Raw genomic sequence first — 23341 nt, forward strand, 5'->3', positions numbered from 1 at the left:
CTGAGACCTCTAGAGCTACCAAAGAAACCAGTAGGAGATCCATTAACTAGAATAGAGAAACGAACGGTAGAGACACAAGTCTTAAGCCATCTCCTCCATCTATCACCAAAGCCCATCCTTTCCAACAGATAAAAAAAAGCGTCTAAATTCACATGATCATATGCTTTCTCAATGTCCAACTTACACACCACCCCCGGAGTACGACTTTTCAGTCTACTATCTAAACATTCATTAGCAATAAGCACTGAATCCAAAATCTGTTTGCCACCAACAAAAGAATTCTGTGACTCCGAAATGAGTTTATCCAGCATCCGCCTCAATCTATTAGCTAAAACCTTAGACAACAGTTTATACACACTGCCCACTAAGCTAATAGGCCTAAAGTCTTTGATATTTAAGGCATTACTTTTTTTGGGAATCAGAGATAGAAAAGAGGCATTTAGAGACCGTTCAAACTCAGAGCTCCTATGAAAATGATCAAAGAATGCCATGACATCATTTTCTACTACACTCCAGCATTTTTGAAAAAAAGTCATAGTGAATCCGTCAGGACCTGGGGCTTTATCTTCCTCCATCTCTTGAAGAACCTTTACCACTTCCTCCTTAGAAAAAACCCTCTCTAATTCAAGCCGCTCAATCTCATCAATACTGGCAAACTCTAAACCATCCATAGAAGGGCGCCAAGAATCAGATTCAGAATACAGACTCAGATAAAAATGGACCACCTTAGACCGCACCTCTTCCTCCTCTTCATAGAGGACACCATCCACCTCTATACCCCGAATATGATTAGATTTTCTATGGGAGTTTGCAACCCGATGAAAGAAGCGAGTATTATTGTCCCTCTCCTTCACGAATAAAATCCGGGACTTTTGTCTCCAAGAAATCTCCTCCAAAGAAGCAAGATGAGCAATCTCACCTTTAATCTGAATACGACGAGATTGATCCTGCTGAGAAAGACTTGACAAGTCCTCCCTAGCATCCAATCCCAACAATTCAGATAAAAGACATTTCTTCCTAAAGGCCAAATCCCCAAATTCCTCCTTATTCCACTTTTTCAAGTCCTCTTTAAGAGCTTTTAATTTACGGGCCAGAATGAAGCTAGGAGAACCCGAAAAGCAGTACCCATTCCACTATTGCTGAACCGTCTCAACAAAACTCTCTTCTTTCAACCACATATTTTCAAACTTAAAGGCACTTCGACCTTTATTAACACTACCCGCCACCACCAAAAGAGGGCAATGATCTGAGATTACACGAGGGAGTACCCTTTGAGGCACGTTACCAAAGTGATCTACCCAATCCACCGAAGCCAGGGTTCTATCAATTCTAGACATACAACCTGTTCCCGAATCTCTAAACCAAGTAAACGAAGCCCCCTTCAAGGGGTAGGTCCACAAGGTAATTAGCCTCAATGAAGTCAGAAAAAGCAAACATAGCCGGACTAAAAGCCTCACAACCAAATCTCTCACTTGGATATCGAATGGTATTGAAGTCCCCAAACACACACCATGCTGTATTCCACCTGGAGTGCATCTTGAAAGTTCTTCCCACAGAGCACCCCGCTGATTATCCTCATTAGGCCCATAAACTCCTGAACAAGCCCATACAAAATCATCTACAACCCCCTTCAATAAAACATTAACAGAAAACAGACCAACAACACAATCAACTCTTTCAAAAACTCTCGTCCCAAACCAGTAACACCCCCCTTGCAGTATTAACTGCATCTAGAACAACCCAATCTAGGAACGAACTACCCCAAAGGCTACGAACAACAGAAGAATTTAAAGAAGACAGCTTAGTTTCTTGAAAACAAACTATGTCACATTTCCACTCCTTGAGAAGATTTTTACATACCTCTCGCTTCTGAGGATTATTTAAACCCCTAACATTCCAAGATAGCAGCCGTAAACTCATTTAAAATTGGTGATCGCCCCCGCACCTACAGAGAAGTCTCTGATCCTCCCCTTAGAAACTACCCCATCATAATTAATACAAGAAATGAAGCCTTTGAGAAATCAAGCCTTTGAAATACATATTGGGGCTTTGAAAGAGTTCATGGAAGCTAGGGATTTGGAGTAAGGAATGAAGCAAGAGATGCTATTAGATTATGCAACAACGAATGGTTTGTTATTAACAAACACTTGTTTCAAGAAGAGGGAATCAAACTTAACTGCCTTCAAAAGTGGGACATACAATAATAAAATAGATTTCATCCTTACTCAAAAAATGGATAGCAGATGTAAAGATTGTAAGGTGATACTAAATATATTGGAAGATGGAGAAGAAGAGGTATTAGACCAAGAAACTCATAGATTAGTAGTGGGCTTTGAAAAGGGAAGAAGCAAGATGTGTTTAAAGATAAAATGATCAAGGAAGACAAGTAGAATTTAGATGAAGATGTTGATAAGATGTGGAATGAAATTACCAATTGTATAGAGAGGCTAAAGACATACCTGGGAAATCTAAAGGATGTTGGTGACCGACTAAGGAGACTTGGTGGTGGTATTGGGAGGTTCAAGTAACAATTAGATTAGAGATAGAGAGATAGAAGTCAACCTAGGTGTAGAGATAATGTTGCTTATGAAAATTATAAGCAAGGGAGCCTTAGTGTCTTATATGTTGGATCACCACATTGGTGAAGAGGTAAGGAATTGGAATGTAAACTTTTCCATGGTATTGCACGATTGGGAATTGGATTCAGTGACTTCCTTCTTTATCCATATTTACTCTCTAGTGCCTGGGGGGGGGGGGGGGGGTGTGATAGAATGAGATGGTGGTGTTTAAATGGGAATAGTACATTTGATGTTCGCTCATTCTTTCCATGGAAGAGTATATGGTGTGTCAAAACCCCAAAGAGGGTTTCTTTTTTTATGTGGACAGCAGCTTGGGGAAAAATCGTTACCATTGATAATCTCTTTAAGAAGGGCTTATCTTTAGTAGGTTGGTGTTGCTTGTGTTGGTGTATTAGGAAAATAGTGAGTCGCCTATTGCTTCACTGTGATATTATTTATGCCTTGTGGTCTGTAGTTTTCTCTATGTTTGGAGTTTGGTGGGTAATGCCTATGACAATTTCATCTTTTTTATTTGGGGGGAGGAATTGGTTTGTAAAGCACTCCTTGGCAATTTGGCATTTAGTGCCATCTTGTTTGATTTGGCTAGTATGGAATTAGTGCAACTCTCGCAGGTTTTAGAATATTGAGAGATCCCTTAATCTGTTGAAATCCTTATTGCTTTGCACCTTGTTCGAATAGTCTTGGGTTTGGGGTTTTACTCATTGTACCTCTGTTTTAGATTTTCACAATGCTCTTAGCTTTGCTTTGCTATTTTGTGGTCCTTTGTGTCATCATCATGAACATGAAGTGTTTTTTATTTTTCAATAGAGCTAATCTGCTTATAACAAAAAAAGAAAGAAACTTATAATGTGGCAAAGACGGAAGCAAAAAAGGTTGTCCAAGAGGCTAAATGTAAGGTTTATGATGACCTATGTAGCAATCTAGGGACAAATGATGGATAAAAGAATATTTATTTTGATAAATGTTTTAATGGAAGTGATACAAAAGATTGTTTGAAATGAGTAATCAATTGAGGATAGAAACTGTAGGTTTGTTTGAAGAATTAGGATGACTAAGGTGAAGGACACATTGTGAATGATGAAAATGGGAAAAGTCATGGGATCGGATAATCAATTAATGAATTAAGGAAGTAACATAGAGTATGACTCGGGATAGAATAGAATGACTGAAAAGAATATACGTTGTCAATTCGGACTGGCCTATGCAGGATTCATAGCTGACCCTAAAATTTTTGGAATTAAGTTTGTTGTTGTTATTGATGTATTGTAATAAGTAAGAAGTCCTGAATAATGTATGTTTTGAAGATGTTAGATAACTTTGTTTTAGATTCTCGTGGTGCCATATTTGAGATAAAGAGAGGGTTACCCCCCTTTATGTAACCTGTATTTAAAGATAATTAATAACAAATAATTAATGTGTTCAGTCCTTAGTGCCCATTCTTGGAAAATTAGATTCACCCCTCTGGTATGTGGATTGCTAGGTGTAAGTTTTTTGTTTGTTTGATATTTTTATGGTTCTGATGTTTTTTTGATAGATATTTTTATGGTTCTTATGTGCTTATCATTCTTTGTTATGGATTATTTTCCATGGATGAGACTCTTTAATCCCCCTTTGTCATGTGAAATACAGTATTCTACTGGATCTTAGACGGTCACCAAGTTGTACATGACTTCTGTAATTTCCAATACTATACTATTTCATTAAGTAATAAAAATTTAAGTATAAAATATTTTATATGCAGAATGATTATGTTATGTGTGCAAGGTATCATTGGTGTTAAATTCTATTCTTGCTTCTAATTTATCCAAAAAAAAAAAAAAATTATATTCTTTTTTCTATCTTACAAGCTACAGTGTTGTTTTTAATATTTATGTGAAGTTATTATAATTGTATCCATTGCCCTACTTACCCTTATTTAATCTTTTTGCTGATATTGAAGGGAACCTTGAGAGATCTTACAAAAGCTGGAAGGACTATTTCTTTTGACCAAAATGAACCTGTACGTATTTTGATCTATGTTTATTATAAATTTTTTTTTTGATGTGTTTACTTTCCCTATATTTCACATGGGTATCTGTGTCCAGTTGACATTGGGACATGCTTGGGTATGGTGTATACATTACAAATAATTATAATTCTTTGAAAGCAGATGCAGATGTATGCCATACATGCAAACACATGTACCTGGACATGACATACCCAAGATCTGTTCACATACCTTGAGTCGCAATGGATTGTTTGTTTAATGAAAATTTTTGTTCTTCGCCATTTCACTTTATATGGACCTGATCTCAACTGGATTCTTGTATTTATAGGGTTCATTTCTGATGATAATATCTTAACTAATATATTACGCGTGGAATGTCATTTCTGATGATATTTATGTTACCACAGGAAACTCCAGCTGATATTAAGCCTTCAACCATGGAACCTGAGAATTCCTATGCCAACCAGGATGAGCAGGTATAGATTCTTAGGATTAATTGTTAATCAGTGATGCATATGAGCAAAGAAAATTAATCTTCAGTGTGTGTCTGTGTGCATTTCAATTTAATTCTTAAATTTGGTAGAGTCTTGATTTCCTGTTACCCATTGTTAGCTCTGTTTACTAGTTCTTTATTTAGTTGGTCTCACGTTTGGGGCTTTACTAGTAGTTTTTTTTAATAAGTAGCTTTACTAGGCAAATTTCTAGTGTATTTGTTGATATGTTTTCAAGAGTGGTTCCATATAAAACATACTTTACTATATGAAAAAAAAGCATTCTAAACCATGGTTTCAAAATATTAATGCTCTACTGGGTCCTTCTCACTGGACTGTCCTGTGTTGGCTGCTCAGGGAAGCCCGGATGACAATAAGCCTGTACTTTTGGATCCTGAAAATCCTTCTATGAGGTCAGGTGAGCAGGTATGATGTGTATTTGGAGCTGGAACAAATAGTGCATCAGTTGCAGATGATCTGATATCTGATCCTATTGCATGGACAGTATCTTCAAATCTTCTGTGTTTTTGCATTTTTGGTTTTGAATGATTAGTTTACTTGACTTCACAAGAGATTTTAAAGACAAAATAAGGATTAGACAATGTAGGCTGTTTTTGGAGCATTCCAGCTAGTGTTTTCAATTGGAACCTCGAGTCCTAACTGAACAAGAAGCTGTATGGTTAACGTCTAGGGAAATGAAGGAAGAAAAAAATGAAAGAAAACAAACTATTACTGTATATTTAAGTAATCTGAATAAGGAGAAACAAATGAGAAGCGTTTGAGGGATAAGATATTTTAAATTGAGCCTTGGTTTTTATTAGTCATATACCACTAAAGACTCTCTTACCTATTTGGTTCTAAGTTATAGTATTTACCAATGCGTTTGAGTAGAAAAAGGTATAAGAGTGTCCATATGCTCGGCTAGTAAAAGTTTTGTTGTCATACAAGTGTTGTGTAAGTTTTGTTGTCATACAAGTGTTGTGTGTGTGTGTTGTTTTTTGGGGGGGGGGGGGGGGGAGATTAGGTTCAAGTTGCACTTGGTTTATGTGTCTATTAATGTAACACCACTTAACTTTGGATATAATAAAGTTTTTTTTTGGACACTGTTTTGATTACATGTTATTTTTGTTCTGAATGTGAACATCAAATTTTATATCAATAAGATGTTATTTAATATCCTATTCATTATTTTAGAGTACAAAAAACTTGAACTCTAATATTTTATAGATGAGATAGTTATTTATTTATAATTATCTTGATATTTTGCAAAACCTTGGTTTTATATATAAAAAAAAGGACAATTCAATTCACTGATAGCTTTGTCAAAAAATCATTTGGTTGGGGTTACACAAGGTGTATTGATGCAGGACCGTTAAGAAGTTCAGCACTATACTAGGTTTCTTGATAAATTCTTGAATAAGGATTATTGTTTAAGAGTTTAGGTTAGAAAAAGTATGAATGTTAACGGCTGTTTTGGGGCTGAAACAGGGGATAAACAGAAAATAACTTAAATAAAACACTAGGCAATCACACCTAGGGTTCGTTGGCATCACACCTCGGAGAAGTTTGCATCACACAAACAAAGTTTAAAATAAGCTGCTGAATTTTATTAAGCAAAATATTCTGCCATCACATGACCACAAAAGAGCCTTTATATAGAGGCTATAGTTATCCTTTTCCTAGTAGGACTTGGACTCTAAATAACCTATTCCTAGAATGAATGAGAATACTAATAATAATTAAATAAAAGACTTAATAGTACGTAAACATAAAATAAGACTCATGGGCCTTTGGTACTGCCAAGGACAGCCCATTCCAGATTACTGAAAATTACCAAATTGCCCTTATTCTAATAGACCTTAATTAAAACTGATCCAGCAGCTTCTCAACCTAAAAGACTCAATACTAATAACTAAAATGACCTATTAAAGGTGCAAAGAAGGTCTGACATCAAAACTAGACCATAATTCTTGAATTTTTGTATATTTAATCTTCTATTTCCTCGAGCTCTTCCTTGTCCTCATCATGTATATACACGTGTGTGTAGTGTTGTTAAAAGCGCGCTTAAGCGCAAAGCGCAGAGCCCTTGGGGCTTTTTCCCTCTAAAGTGAAGCGCCTTCACAAAAGTGCGCTTTAAGCGCGCTTTTTTGAGCTTTTTTATTAAGCGCAAAGCGTATTTTTTTGAGCTTTTTGTAATTTTTTTTTTAATCCTGATTTGATTTTTAGCCATTAGATCTAAATATGTTTAATATAAGCCATTAATTTAATATATAAAAACTAATAGTGTGGTATGCCACCATACACCTAAGCCTATCTCTTTAGATATTTTTGAACTTTTAACCATAACCACACAAACAAACACTAAATTAGACACTCACAAAGATAACATTACTTAACATTTTAGTACATTTTAGCCTTTGCCTTCTTGGTTCTATACTTCTATTTGATTCAACCATGTTTTGTAATCATGGCCATCAAATATAATGGTTGCATATATTTTGTAAAGCACAATAGAATTATATAAATGCTATATAAATTATATAAAATGTTTTACTATAATTTATATGATTAATTGATCACTTAATTGTTGTATTGATCATTAATAATTTTTATTTTTTATTTTTTATTTTTTTTAAAAATGTGCGCTTCACGTCGATCAGGCGCACGCTTGCATTTTGCGCCTAGGCTCCAGGAGGCCTTTGAGCTTAAGTGTGCTCAGCGCTTTTAACAATACTGCGTGTGTTTTGTGTATAAAATTGGGGATAGATCACAAGCATGCTCTTGATTGAAGTAAATCACACATTTTTCAAATATAATTTATAATAACTGCTAGAGGTTCGTAGAACATGAAAAAAGAGGTTAATAAACTCAAAAATAGTAATTTTCTTTTTTGCATATCTCTAATGGATGGTGTAAATGCACAAAGTTTGTAAGTTCAAATTTACTGAATCTATTTCAATTTCATATATTTTTATTTAGTAAATTAGAAAACAATTATCAATGGAGAATATGATAATAATATAAAGTTTAAACATAACATTTTCTATAATTCTTATGTGCTTTATATAAATGCATAATTGTGATAGTTATGGTCATAATGAAGTATATGGCAAAGATAAAAAAGCAAAAGAATTTGTAAATTATCCTTATTTGTGTCTTTTGCATTGTGAACAAAGATTTGTTGTGTAGTGCCTCAAGAATATTATTTATTTCATAGATCAATTACTCATGTCATCCTTCAAGATCAAATGGTTATTTTGAATGATTCATATATCTTTTAGTGTGCTTTGTGCTCTTTCAAAAAGCATTAGAAAAGTGCATGCCTCACTAAACAAGATTCGCTTTGGATGTGACCAAGAGGGTTATTAGGCTTGATAGATATGGCATTTTGTTTTGTGCACATATAAATGGATGTTATTATCATTTACAACCTAACTGGGGAATTTTGCTAACCATCCCCATCCCGTCATTATATTATTATTTCAGCTTGTGGTTTTGATGCCTATGATCCTTTGTAATTTTATGATCATATTACTGTATTACTAAATTAGAGAACCATTTATAATTAATTGTTACCTAAAAGTTGCCATTTATGAACTTACCAAGTAAACAAAAAAAAAAGTCAATTTGAAGGTGACTGCTTATGTGTCTGTATTTGGTTATAAGTCAAAAATTTATTTTAATTTAAAAAAAATTGAAAAAATATTTTATGCAGGATTTCCTGGACGTTGCTGAAGCTGTTACTGAACATCTGTCCATCCAATTGGATAATCCATCCATTGGCCTTGATGAGCAGGTATTTCTCTCTATTAATAAAGTAATTAGTAAGTTACCCGTGCGATGCACGGATAATGTTGTAATATTTTATATAAGATAGTTTTAGAAAATGTTGTATAATTATTATAGCATAATTGTTATAGAAATTTATTAATAATGAGTTCATCATTAAAAACAATTATAAATTGCACACACATATCTATTATAATTATTCAATTGAAGTAATGAGGAAAAAAAAAACTTTGGAGGAATATGATAGAATAAAATTTGATATAAAATGTGTTTTTCTCTTTCTCATTAATTCTAAAAAAAAATACACATCTTAAACACTAATAGTTAATCACATCATTTACAAAACTCACAAATCCACAACATCCGACATTAACATAAAAATCGTAATTGTCGTTGTTACTCAATATAAAATGCAAGTCCCTCTTCCTTGGTTGTAGCCAACTTATACGGGTTAGGATTAGATGAGACACAATTTTAGAGTTAGGTAGGTGTAGTTGAAAGATTGAAGGAAAATAACATTGTTTTTTGTTTGTGTATTTGACGTAGGATGTCATGAAGGGTTATAGTAGGTATATATAAAGGGGTAGAAGTGCAAGAGGTAAAAATAATGAATTAAAATGCAAATTAAAGAGTGTTGTGTGTATGTGTAAGGAATGAAAAGTCTTGAAATATTGAACCAAATGATACAAAGAATATTTATTTTTTAATTAGAAAACTCTTGAAACATTGAATCAAATATAAAAAAAAACAATATTTATGGCCTGTTTGGATGGGGGGGGGGGAAGGAGGGAGAGTGGAGGAGAGTAGAGTAGATTTGGCTAAAAATAAGCTAATTTTGTGCTAAACCTACTCTATTCTACTCTACTTCCCCTCCATTTCCCTCAATTCAAATGGACCATTAATTTATTTTTATCTTGGATGTGGCACAATTGAGAAAATATCAATTCTCTTTACATAAAATACACCACTTCGCAAAACTTCATGCTTTCTCGTATGAGGTCTCTTTCAAATATTTTGTAATAAATTATCTTATAACTCATTGGATTCATCAATACTATTATGCTTAGTTACAATAGTCATAGTTTATGTACGAAATTTGCCAGTATAAGTGTAAAATAATAGACAAACCAAATCTTATTATCATTAAAAACCAAATCTACTAAGTTTGCCAGTAAAAGTGTAAAAATCTATGGACTTTGTAGAGATTTAAAAATCCCAAACACCCATTCTCATCACAAGCACACCAAATCCTAACCAACCAGCAAAAGGATGTTAGTCACAAACTATTGATATTGACATATGATAGTTGATGAAGAACATAAAAATGAAAGATATAAAAGAAAAGCTTGACTTTAAAGGGAAAATTCAATTGTGATGATACTTAGGCAATTTTGGTGAAGGAGTAAGAGAGAATAATTGGACTTGGATATGCTTGAACTCCTCGCTATTGCCGTTGTTATGGGATTTCATAAGTCACTTCCTTTTATATATATATATATATATATATATATATATATATATATATGCCTATTCTTTTGACTGTAATTCAACAAAACACCCAACACGGCTAAATTGTAAACTATATATTAGATTTAGGGTATGGACAATGGGATTTACAAAAATTCTAATGCAAAATTTTATTGAAAGCACTAACTTTTTTCTTTTCTTATAATTATATATATATATATATATATATATATATATATATATATATATATATATATATCATAAACCTAAACCCTTAAGGCATCCGTTAACTTTTCTCTTACATTGATATCAACACAACAAAACCCTAACCACGTGTTGTTTTTTTTTTCTTCAATGACCAATTCCTTGTTGGTTTTATATAGATAAATTTTATATCGTAAATAAATTTAGTTCATATTTGATAAACTATTGTATTTGTGTTTCCTCTTGCTTACCCAAGAATGCAACGCCTTTTCTGAAAAGGGAAAAAAGAACAATATTTTAAACCCTTGCCATGTTTGAATTTAGTCACATTTAGAGCACTATCTAGCCTACACAAGCAAAATGTTAAGTTATAAAACTGTGAGTAATAAAACAATGTTTTTGAATCACCACTATAGCATACTTGTGATTAATCATGCAAAGCTAGCAATGGCATTGACAAACTAAAAATTTTAGAAAGGAAAAAAAATAAATATAAAAATGAGAAACTTAAAAAGAAGATAGAAGTGATGGTAAAAGGGCATTCTATTACTATGAATTAGTCCTTACAGATGAGAATTAGACTTCAACAATATTAGCAATACAATCAGGCACATCCTAAAACCAAATGGAAGGACTATCCAGAAACAATGCAACCTTGTTTGTCATTTGGTGTGCAGCCTTGTTAACTTCACACCTGACTTGCTTAGACTTCCATGCTCGTAAATATGATGCAGCATGCTTTGCATCATCATTGAGACCGCTGAAGCATTTTATAACTGTGGAAGTGGAAGAGTTGAGAGAACTAAAAAAACGTTTTAGAATTCTGAATAGCCTATGGAATTAATGGGGAAGTGGAAGAGTTGAGAGAAACGTAGAGTAGCAGTGTTAAATGATGAGATGGAAGTAGAAAAAATAAAAATAAAAAGTTGAATGGCTAAATCAAAGAAGGGTGCCACTTGGCAGAACCTCATGATCTCTCAGTTGAGGTCTCTGTTTTTATATATATATTGATTTGAAATGATAATAGGTTCAGGACAGATTATATTCTTGGCCGCTATATCTTTGACTATTCCTCCAGTTGTCATCATCTTTGGTGGATTCCTTTGCTTTCAAACAAATTCTTTATTTAATGTCTGTACACATGTATCTGAAAATCTGTACAAAATTTGATGAAGCTTTATTGCTTGCATTCCATTGGCTAATATTGGTTTCTCTATATTAAGGTTCTGTGAGAGATCTGGATACAGTCCTAACCTTCAACACCTTTGACATGAAGTGGCACTCTATTGGCTAGTTTGGATGGAGGGGGAGTAGAGTAGAGTTGACCAAAACCTAGGAGGGGGAGAGAGGGGGAGTAGAGAGTAGAGTTGGCCAGAAGCTGGCCAACTCTACTCTCTACTCCCCCTCTCTCCCCCTCCATCCAAATTGGCCCTAAATGATTACAACTGCTTACTTGTGCTACAGATCTGAGACTTTTCCCCTTTGCTCCAAACAATAACCCCCTTTTGTTGCATGCAACTTATGTTTCATATATAAATTAATTTAAGAATTAATTTAAATAAAACCATGTACAGTTTAAGTATATACTTCAGCATTAATTACTTTGTTAATGGACACTAAATTATATTAGATGCTATTTTGCTATCTCTTAGATCACTGTTTTGATGTTGGGTTTCCATTGTTATTGCTGGGTTGGATGTGAACTTAAGGACCATCTTGACTCTGCCTATTCCTTATTTCTTAATCCAAGGCCCAGAGGTATCTTTAGGTGTTAAATTCCCCTAATATTCCACAATAGGATCGTATTATCAATTTATCTGTGTACGTATATCAATGATAAAAATTAGAATATAAATTATCAAAACATGAAAGGCTTAAATCAACCAATGTAACGTTCTTCCCTTTCTCATTTCTTTGGCCATCTGAAGAAATTTATTTGACTTTCTTGAAGGGATCCCAGTGTCATCATGGTATCATACCTTTGGAAGTTGCAACTTAATATTATGTGGTTCTTACAGGAAACTCTTGATGAACTTGCAAATGCTTCTGGGACGGAATTTGAGATTCCTGAGAATTTTGATGATCAGGTATTGGTTTCTACTGCCTTGATGTTAGATTTTAATCAACACCACATGCCCCAGCTGAGTAAAAAAAGCTTTTGTTAATTACTTCCTTAACATTCATGAATACCTACTTACAGGTTGACATCGATGATTCCAGCATGGTGACTGACTGGCCGAGGAGTTGAAGAAAATGCCATGCGCCCATAATATCTCTAGTAAGTGCATATGGTCTGTTCTTGACCAGGTTGCTGGTGCATTGCTATTTTCAACTAACATTAGATATCCCAGATATGTTTTATGTTCATAGACAGATTTCCCTTGTGGATGCAAGTTGTACAACACAGATTTTACTTGTGAGTTGCTGTACATCATATTGAAATCATATAATGTGAATAAGCTGTTCCTTTTTCTTCTCTTTTGCTTCTCTCATTTGATGGAACTCTAGATATCTTTGGCTCTGTTATTGGTCAAGATTTTTGTTAATTTATTTTTATTTTAATTTTCTGAATGGTCAATATGTTATTTATTTATTTATTTTTTGTTGAAGAATGGTCAATATGTCTTTGGTTGAACTGTAAAGAAAATGTGCTAGCTTTCTGCCTACCTTCTAATTTAGCTGGCGCAAATGATGAGTAAAATAGCTGGTCTAATGGGCTTTCGGCTTTCCTACTACATTTATATGAAGCAGTCGAATGGGTCAACTTTAATTTGTAGTCATCCTTCAATAATGAAAGTTTCAACTTGTATTCTTCCAGGAGGTAGCTCAGTTATCAGTGCTGTTTGTAGTCATCCTAAACACATGCAAACACAAAATAGCATACATGCAAAATTCTTTTAAAAAAAATCACTGTCCTATTGCTAGAGTTGGTGATGAATCTCACACTAACTTCAAGGTAACCTTCCCAACCTAAGGCCGCATAAAGACAAACCAATAAGTTTGTGCTTGGATTTTTTTTTTGAAGACTTGTTAGCTTATTCGCTCATGTATAGGTTTTAAAAATCTCATTTTTGAAGGTATAATTATACTTTTGCCAACTTTTAGCAAATAGGCTTGTTTGGTGGGTGATTTTCAAAAGGCGTTTCTAACACCTACAAACAAAATCCTGTGGAATTCACTAAAAAAATTTGGTTAGGAGCTGGAATGTAAACTTTTACAGGGTGTTTCTTGATTGGGAAATGGATTCAGTTACTTCCTTCGTAACCCATATTTGCTCTTAGGTGCCTAAGGCGGAGGGGGGATAGGATGAGATGGTGTTTAAATGGGGACGGTTACATTGATGTTCACCCTTTCTACAAGGCTATTCGAGGTACAGATGGTAATCCTCTCCCTAGGAAGAGTATATGATTTGTTAAGGCTCCAAAGAGGGCTTCTTTCTTTATGCGGACAAATTCATTACTATTGATAATCTCATTAAGAAGACCTTATCTTTAGTAGGTTGTTGTTGCTTGTGTTGGTGTAGTGGGAAAACTGAGTCGCTTTGTGATGTTACTTATGCCTTGTGGTGTGAAGTTTTCTCTATGTTTGGAGTTTAGTGGGTGCCTTTGACAGTTTCATCCTTTGTATTTGGGCGGAGGAATTGGTTTGGAAAGCACTTCCCAGGAATTTAGTGCTGTCTTGTTTGATTCAGTTAGTATGGAAGAAGCGTAACTCTCATTGCGTTTCAAAATATTGAGAGGTCCCTAGATTAGATGAAATTGCATTGCTTTACACCTTGATTGAATGGTCAAAGGGTTTGGGGATTTTCTCATTGTACCTCTGTTTTTGAGAGTTAAAAACTCCCTTACCTTTTCTTTGAAATTTTTTGGACTCTTTGTATTCATTTGAAATGAAGTGTTTTTATTACAATAAATCTATTCTCCTAACTTAAAAAAAAAAAAAGGTTTGGCCCGTTGTTTTTGAAAACTCATCTCAAGGTGTAGATGAGTTTTTAGAGAACACCTTTCATTATCAATGTTTTCATCCTCCAAATAAGGGTGTGGAAAACTTTTAATAAAAATCCCAAAATAGAAAAATATTGCCAGACAAGTTTTTAGGGGGAAAACACAAAGACAATCTTGAAACTAAATTCTCAAGGCACAGTTTTTCAGTGTTTTTTTGAGAACACTTGCTAAAAATTGCTACCAAATAGCACATTTGGCAAATAAATAAATGAATAAGCTATTCAGCATAAAATTATCCAAAATCAAACTTAGAAAGCCTAAATATTTCATATTTGTCAATATAAGTAGCCCTCCGTAACACCAAGAATGCCCCTAATGTCAATGTTCTGACTCCTCCGAGTGCATTGGGTAAAAACAATTTTAATCTCATACTTTTCTTTTTTTGTCAAGACATCTCACATAAATGACCTAAAACGTCCTAAATTGCCACATTATTCTAAGAGTAGTACAAATTGACAGAACTAGATTGTTCGCAAAATAAAAGATGAGAAAAAGGATTCGATTAAGAAGCTTTAAACTTTAAAGGGCTTCCAAGTTCCTTATTGCTATAACATTGGCTCAACATGCTATTAGGGGAGATTGTCATATGGTTTTGCTTGAGGAAATGCCACACTCAATCTAACTGCCTATTTTCTATACATATACACACACACATGTATACTCATTTGATAGCAGTAAGGCTCTGTTTTTGTTTTATTTGTTCAATAATTCGACTTTGTAATGGATACAATGGCAAACATTGTTATCAAATAATAGTCAGGCCAAACACATTTTGTCGCATTACTATGGATCACTATTTTAACAAACATCTTCCTCAAAAAAAAAAAAACTATTTTAACAAACATTGTCATCAAATAATATTTCAAATTTCAAAAGGCGCAACCTATAGTTCACAAGGAACATGGAATCAGGCGATGGTACAACTTACAGCACGATTCCTTTGGTAAGATTTATATAAAGAAAAAAGAACAAAGAAATCAAGTATAACGCATATGCATTTTGCTTCACATCATTTTAGATAAATATTTCCAGTCTTCCTCCTTCGTGCAGATGTACAGATTTCAAGTATAGAGAAAAAAGTTGAAATGTCCTCCAATGATTTACTGGTTTATGTGCAGCCAGAGTTGGTGCATGAACATATGAAAGGCATCAAATTTGACTGGAGATTTATGCCAGACAAAGTGGGATTGGACCTGATTCACAAAGAAGAGGAATTTTAAAATACAAGTTAGTTTGTAATTCTACGTCTGAATCATTTCAAGGAGAATTTATCATTCTCACATTTCTGAGAAGCATTTTCCAGATTTAGCTTTCTCAAGCTGTGAATACTGGAACCTCAAATTACTATTAAGTTAAAACAGTCTTGCTTGTTGTGCTAGTAAACATACTAGTAAACTCAACTTTAAGTTACTATGTTGAGTGAAAAAGGGAAATTAAAGATCATTTTAGCCAATATGCATTTTAGAAATCACTGTTTGAAACTTCAATTGTCTTTAGAGAACTAAGAAAAAGATAATATCGTAATGCATGACACGGCGTTCATATCAATTGTCTTTCATTTATAGACTTTTTATGCCAACATCAAAATTTTATAATTTTCTAGAGCAACGCAACATGCTGGGATAATTTTTTTTAAGAAAAATAAAAAAGTAAGATGAAGATCAGATCAAGACACCAGAGTATGATGCTTTTTCAACAGGGGAAGAAGTCAGAACATTATTTACCTTGCGTAAGTTGCTAAACAATTTGATTAATGTTTCATCTTCTATGTCTTTAACAATTTCCTGCAGCTGCTCCTGTATATCATTCACAAGAACATCTCCATCGGAGTCTATTATAGAAAATTTCGTCCAATCAAGAGTGTTATTGAATGGCAATTCATGGTAGCTCAATGAGACAACTGCAAGAGATCATGTTGGAAAAATAAAAGTAAATATGGTCTCAGCAGAAAGATTAAAAAAAAAAATTGACCTTCAAAAGAAAGAAGATCAAAAGCATAATACACTCCAAAAGATCATTCTAGAATCACTTCATAATTCTCGGGGAAGATGATATTACCAGGAATACAGTTCTCAACTATCGCTTCCGCTATACAGGCATAATAATAGTATAGGGCTATAGAGCATGAGCAGACGTCTATTTTATAATCCTTCAAAATTTTTGATGCAACTATTCTTTTCCTGCAATATGAAACACATTATTTGTGTGGAAAATTTAAAGGTACATAGAAATAGAAACTTGTACAACTAAAACTGTCTATGCTGGATGATGTATGCAATATTAGCCAAAGAAATAAAGTAAATGCCAAAACAATGCCCTTAAAAGAGTTCAAGACCATGCAGCAGCTAACTACATCTTAATGTCCCATTAGAAATTGGCAGAACAAGTGCTAGAAAAGGATTTTATTCCCCAATTAATATGAAGTCCGACAATTTTCCAATAGGTAAAAGAAAATTTTGCTAGGCATAAAAAGAAAAAGAAAAAAGAAGAAGAAATGGGGTAGTTGTCCAAGAGGGAAAAAAACAACCCTTTCATGTAGCAGATGAAGAACTAAATGAAGCAACCATGCTTAGAACATGTGTATTTTTGAAAAAAGAGACTTTTTTTTCTTGAGTATATGAGCTATATACCTATCTATAAAATCATATCCAGAACTCAAATTGAATCCTGCTGAGTAGATATCATATCCAAGAGGTGGGAGAAACATATCCATGGATGGATTAAATTGCCTAACATCCTGAGTTGCACACAGAACTTGAATTGCATTATTCAGTAATGGAACATCTATGGAATTGTGGCAATGCACAAAAAAGTGATCAGCTCCTTGGCTTCGATTCCAATAAGGGTGTTCTTGGATCAAGCTTTGGACATAATTCTGGACTACAATTTCCATTTCCTCATAGCTAGGTTCCTGCATTCCACAAGAAAGTAAATTATCAAAATGGTTCTGTTCTTGGATAATATCAAGAATCAGATTTAACACATAGAAAGAGCAAAGTGATCCTATTCATTGAAAGAAAATAGATGAATACATTCAAAGATTATAAACTAAATCATTATAGATACCTCAGATTGCATTAGATGGGTGCGAATTGGAATAAAGAAGAGCTGAGCCTGCTTAGGATCAGTGGTAAGGAAGGTGCTCTTATTGATATTACTGAAGAAGTAGCCCTCGTCTCTGTACTCCCATGGGAAGCTATCAGGATCAGTGGCGGGGAAGGGAAACTTGTAGTACTTGTTGAGGACATCATCTCGGTACATATACACCTTGAATTTGCTTTCCATTTCTTTGTAAGTTGATGAAAAATCAACCAGGTAGTTCGAATCCTCATCCCATTCAGCTTTCTTGTAATTGTGGCTGCCAGTTGGAGTTGGTGCAGGGTAATGGGGACTGGAGATGAAGTCTGAGTCTTGATGCTTCGAATCCTCCTCCCATTCATCTTTCATGTAATTGTGGCTGCCTGTTGGAGTTGGTGCAGGGTAATGGAGACTGTAGATGAAGTCTGAGTCTTGATGCTTCGAATCCTCATCCCATTCATCTTTCATGTAATTGTGGCTGCCAGTTGGAGTTGGTGCAGGGTAATGGGGACCGGAGATGAAGTCTGAGTCTTGATGCTTTGAGTCCTCATCCCATTCATCTTTCATGTAATTGTGGCTGCCTGTTGGAGTTGGTGCAGGGTAATGGGGACTGGAGATGAAGTCTGAGTCTTGATAATTCGAATCCTTATCCCATTCATCTTTCATGTAATTGTAGCTGACAGTTGGAGTTGGAGCAGGGTAATGGAGACTGGAGATGAAGTCCGAGTCTTGACGCTTCGAATCCTCATCCCATTCATCTTTCTTGTAATTGTGGCTGACAGTTGGAGTTGGTGCAGGGTACTGGAGACTGGAGATGAAGTCTGAGTCTTGACGCTTCGAATCTTCATCCCATTCATCTTTCTTGTAATTGTGGCTGCCAGTTGGAGTTGGTGCAGGGTAATGGAGACTGGAGATGAAGTCCACGTCTTCATGCTTCGGGAAAGAAACATTGAAATGTGGTTGAAAATCGCTCAAGAAAGGGTCGTAGTTGAGAGTCTGCCATGCAATGAGAAGTATTGTAGCGCCGAGAAAAACCGAAATGTATACAAAGCGGCGCGGAGAAAGATTGAGAATGGGAATGCCAAGGAAAGTTCTGGCCATGGTTGGGTTTTTCTTTCTTTCTTACTTTCTTGGAGGTTGGATTTTCTCTAGAGCGGGAAAAGGAAAACCAAGTTGGTTTCTTGGGAAGGAAGTGAGGAAGGTCGGTAAGTTGGTTAGAGGGAGCTGTAAAAGTTAATTGGTTCAATGTGATTATGAGAGGGAAAAACAACGGGTAATATCTGTTAAACCCAGTGTGACACGACTGCATTACATTAAAATTAATTAATCAATTAAATATTCGTTAGTGTAACACCAATATCATATAAGTTCCAAGTATCCAACACCAAAAATATGCTCAAAGTTCTAAATTAACAAATCTGTCATTGGCTACCAAGGAAAATCATCCCAATTACAAAGTTACAAAGAGTTTACAAACGTCTCAATTGTATTAAGATAATGAAAAATGTCAACCCCTTCAAAACCATTACAACTTGATCAATAGGGTTGGGTAGTCCTAATCTCATCATAGAGAGACATAATCAATCAATATTAATATTAATATTAATATCAATATATATATAAGAAGAGGCCTCATGCTAGAGAGCATGAAGTTCTGCCAACTGGCACCCTTCTTCTCAATCAACTCAATCGGCTATTCAGAATTTCAGACCCTTCAATTGCCCGTCCCTTGCAATTTCCGTCTCTTTTCTTCTTTACAAAACTGTCTTAGTATACTTCCGACCTATCCTAAATCACTAATATAAATGCTCACAATTTTCGAAGCGACTCTTTATCAGTTACAAATGCTCTCAGCAATCCACCGGAAAATACATCGAGGTTCGGCCATCTCATTGAGGATGCAAAGCTTGCTGCATCACATTTACGAGCATGGAAGTCTGAGCATGCCAAGCGTTAACTAGGCTGCACTGTTTCTGGATAGTTCTTCCATTTGGTTCAGGGATGTGCCTGATTGTATTGCTAATATTGCTGAAGCTGAGTCTAATGCCCATCTGTAATCATCTCTTTTCTTCAATGCAATGAATATTTGTCTTCTTCTCAATTTTGATTTTCATAAAGGACTAAATCACAGTTACAGTATGCCCTTGAATTTTTTTTCCTTTCTAAAATCTTTAGTTTGCCAATGCAATCACTAACTTTGCATGATTAATCACAAGTACACTAGTGGTAATTCTAAAACTTCTTTTAGTAATCAGGTTTTATGACTTAGTAGGTTGGTGTTACTTGTGTTGGTGTAGTGGATAAACTGTGAGTCACTTATTGCTTCATTGTGATGTTAGTTATGCCTTGTGGTGTGAAGTCTTCCCTGTGTCTGGAGTGCAGTGGATAATGCCTATTGACACTTTCATCAGTTTGATTGGGTGACAGAATTAGTTTCGAAAGCACTCCTCAATAGTTTGGAATTCAGTGACATCTTGTTTGATGTGTTTAGTATGGAAAGGAGTGCAAGTCTTGTACGTTTCAAAACATTGAGAGGTTCCTTGATTAGATGAAATTGTCACTGCTTCACGCCTTGTTTGAATGGTCTTAGGTTTGGGGTTTTTACTCATTGTACCTCTGTTTTTGAGTTTCACAACTCTCTTAGCTTTTCTTTGTAATTTTTTAACTGTGTTCAACATTGTAAATATGAAATGTTTTTATTTACATTAAATCTATTCCACTAACTCAAAATATATAAAAAAAAAGGTTTGGACCCATTGTTTTTGAAAACTCATCTTAAAAATCATGCCCCAAAAACACTGTGCAGATGAGTTTTTGGAGGACACCCATTTTTTTTTTCAGTATCAATGTTTTCTTTTCCAAATAAGGCTGTGGCAAACTTGTAATAAAAAATCCAAAACAGAAACATATTACCAAATAGCACATTTGGCAAATAAATAAATAAGCTTTTCAGCATAAAACTAATCCAAAATCACACTAAGAAAGCCTAAATATTTTCCAATATAAGTAGCCCTCCTTAATACCAAGAATGCCACAAAGAAAACCAATTTTGAACTTTAAGGTTAGCTTTTTGTCTAGACATCTCACATAAATGACCCAAAACGTCCTAAACTGCCACATTATTCAAAGAGTAGTACAAATTAAAAGAACTAGATTGTTCTCAAAAGAAAAGATGAAAAAAAGGACTAGATTGAGAAGCTTTAAAGGGCTTCCAAGTTCCAAGTTCCTTCTAGCTATAACATTGGCTCAATATGCTATTACAACATGACTCCTTTGGTAAGATATATATGAAGAAAAAAGAACAAAGAAATCAAGCATATGGTTTTTGCTTCACATCATTTTACATAAATATTTCCAGTCTTCCTCCTTCATGCTGATGCACAGATTTCACGTTGGAATGTCTTCCAATGATTTACTGGTTTATGTGCAGCCAGAGTTCGTACATGAACATATGAAAAGCATCGAATATGACTGGTGATGTACGCCAGGAAAAGTGGGATTGGACCTGATTCACAAATAAGAGGAATTTTAAAAGATAAGTCAGTTTGTAATTCTAGGTCTGTATCATTTCAAGGAGAATATATCATTTCTCACATCGCTGAGAAGCATTTTCCAGATTTAACTTTCTCTCAGGCTATGAATACTAGAACCCCACTTTACTTTAAGTTCGGACAGTTTGCATGTTGTGCTAGTGTAATTGATCTAGAAACCTTTTCTTTTTGAGCACAAATCAAACAAACTAGTAAACTCAACTTTTAAGTTACCAAGTTGAGTGAAAAAGGAAAATTAAAGTTCATTTTAGCTAATATGCATTCTAGAAATCAGTGTTTGAAATATCAATTGTCTTTAGAGAACTAAGAAAAAGATAATATCATAATGCATGACAAAACATTCATATCAATTGTCTTTTCATTTATATGCTTTTTTATGCCAACATCAAAATTTAATAATTTTCTAGAGCAACACAATATGCTGAGAAAAAAATTGTTAAGAAAAAAGTAAAATGAAGCACATAGTTAAATATAAACAAGATCAGATAAAGACATCAGAACATTATTTACCTTGTGTAAGTTGCTAAACAATTTGACTAATGTTTCATCTTCTATGTCTTTAACATTGTCCAGCAGCTGTGGGATTATATCGTCCACAGGAACATATTTCTCGGAGGCTATTACAGAAAATTTTGTCCAATCAAGAGTATTATTGAATGGCAAATCAGGGTTTCTGAACGAGACAACTGCAAGTAACACAAACTGCTTAGAAAATCACTTAGAACAGATAATATTGGAAAAATAAAAGTAAATCTGGTCTCAGTAGAAAGAAAAAAAAAGAAAAAAAGAAATGACCTTCAAAAGAAAGAGGATCAAAAGCATAATACATGCCATAAGCTTATTCTACAATCACTTCATAAGCAAAATGTGAATATGAAACTAAAGCTTTTGTAATGAGCTAAATTTCCCCAGTTTGGTAGATGACATGCAAAACAATGAAAAGACTATTACCATTTAGAGATTAATACTTTATTTATCTTTAGAAATTATACAGGGTTATTTTTTGAAAGTCACAGGCCATGGGTTATTTAATCCAAAACAAAGGTAGATGCTATAGCTTAATTTTGGGAGGTTGTTCAGCCAAGGAACTGTTTTGTACTAAGTTTTACACGAATCAACCATTAAGGATGACACTTTCGCTTAATTCTATAGCTTGGTGAGATTGTTAAATTTTGCTCTAAGTTTCTATTTTATTGTTCGTTTTACGGATAAATTTACTTCTTTGCTAGGATTTGTGCATTCTCAAAAAGCGTTTTCAATAGAAGGAAATGATGCAATGCACAAGGACATGTCTAAGATTAATGTAAAAATTTTCACAGAGAGAGAGTAAGGTTGATTTATAGAAAACCATAGCATTTAAAAAAAGAGTCTTGGGGAAGATGATATTACCAGGAATACAGTTCTCAACGATCGCTTCTGTTATACAGGCAGCATAATAGTAGTATAGGGCCATCGAGCATGAGCAGACATCTATTTCAAGATCCTCTGAAATTTTTGATTTAACTAATCTTCTCCTGCAATATGAAACACTTTATTTGCGTGGAAGATTTAAAGATACATATAAATACAAACTTGTACAACCAAAACGGACTATGCTGGATGATGTATGCAATATTAGCCAAAGGAAAAAAGTAAATGCCAAAACAATGCCCTTAAAAGAGTTCAAGACCAAGCAACAATGCCCTTAATGTCCCATGAGAAATCGGCAAAACAAATGCAACAAGAGGATTTTATTCTCCAATTAATACAAAGTTTGACAATTTTCCAATAGAGAAAATAAATTTTTGCTAGGCATAAAAAAGAAAAAGAAAAAAAAAGTGGGGTAGTTGTCCAAGAGGGGGGAAAAAACCCATGTAGCAGATGAAGAACTAAATGAAACAACCATGCATAAAACATGTGTACCACTGAAAAAAGAGATTTTTTTTTCCTTGAGTATACGAGCTATATACCTATATTCTATAAAATCATATCCAGGAGGTGGGAGAAACATATCCTTGGATCGATTAAATTCGAAAGCATGCCAAGTTGCACACAGAACTCGAATTGCGTTCTTGAGTAATGGAAAATTTCTGGTTGCCAACACACCAATTTTGTGGCAGTTCACAAAAAAGTGATCAGCTCCTTGGCTTCGATTCCAATAAGGGTGTTCATTGATCAAGCTTTGGACATAATCCTGGACTACAATTGCCAT

The 23341-nt window shown here is 34.4% G+C and overlaps 2 protein-coding genes across 5 annotated transcripts in view; one reads left to right on the forward strand and one right to left on the reverse strand.

Annotated features, from left to right (window-relative positions):
- The window catches only part of LOC142643123 (GATA transcription factor 24-like), a 30583-nt gene extending 14579 nt beyond the window's left edge, over nt 1–16004 (forward strand). The window contains exons 6-12 of one of the 4 annotated variants that reach the window (XM_075817661.1): nt 4519–4578; nt 4974–5042; nt 5415–5483; nt 8773–8853; nt 12536–12604; nt 12718–12795; nt 15640–15777. In XM_075817661.1, the coding sequence (XP_075673776.1) occupies nt 4519–4578; nt 4974–5042; nt 5415–5483; nt 8773–8853; nt 12536–12604; nt 12718–12765 (396 nt within the window). In that variant the 3' untranslated portion in view covers nt 12766–12795; nt 15640–15777. Of the gene's footprint in view, nt 1–4518; nt 4579–4973; nt 5043–5414; nt 5484–8772; nt 8854–12535; nt 12605–12717; nt 12996–15639 lie in introns of those variants that run through there. The other 3 variants (XM_075817663.1, XM_075817660.1, XM_075817662.1) reach the window with 3 other exon arrangements.
- A 5007-nt stretch (nt 16005–21011) lies between these two features.
- Nucleotides 21012–23341, reverse strand: LOC142644115 (putative glycosyltransferase At5g25310). The gene is made up of 4 exons (XM_075818792.1): nt 23100–23341; nt 22540–22664; nt 21661–21836; nt 21012–21104 (listed from the first exon to the last, which is right to left on the reverse strand). Exons 1-4 carry the CDS (start codon nt 23339–23341, stop codon nt 21012–21014), a joined length of 636 nt encoding a protein of 211 aa, XP_075674907.1.

Source organism: Castanea sativa, chromosome 7 (assembly GCF_040712315.1).
Source record: "Castanea sativa cultivar Marrone di Chiusa Pesio chromosome 7, ASM4071231v1".
NCBI lineage: Eukaryota > Viridiplantae > Streptophyta > Magnoliopsida > Fagales > Fagaceae > Castanea > Castanea sativa.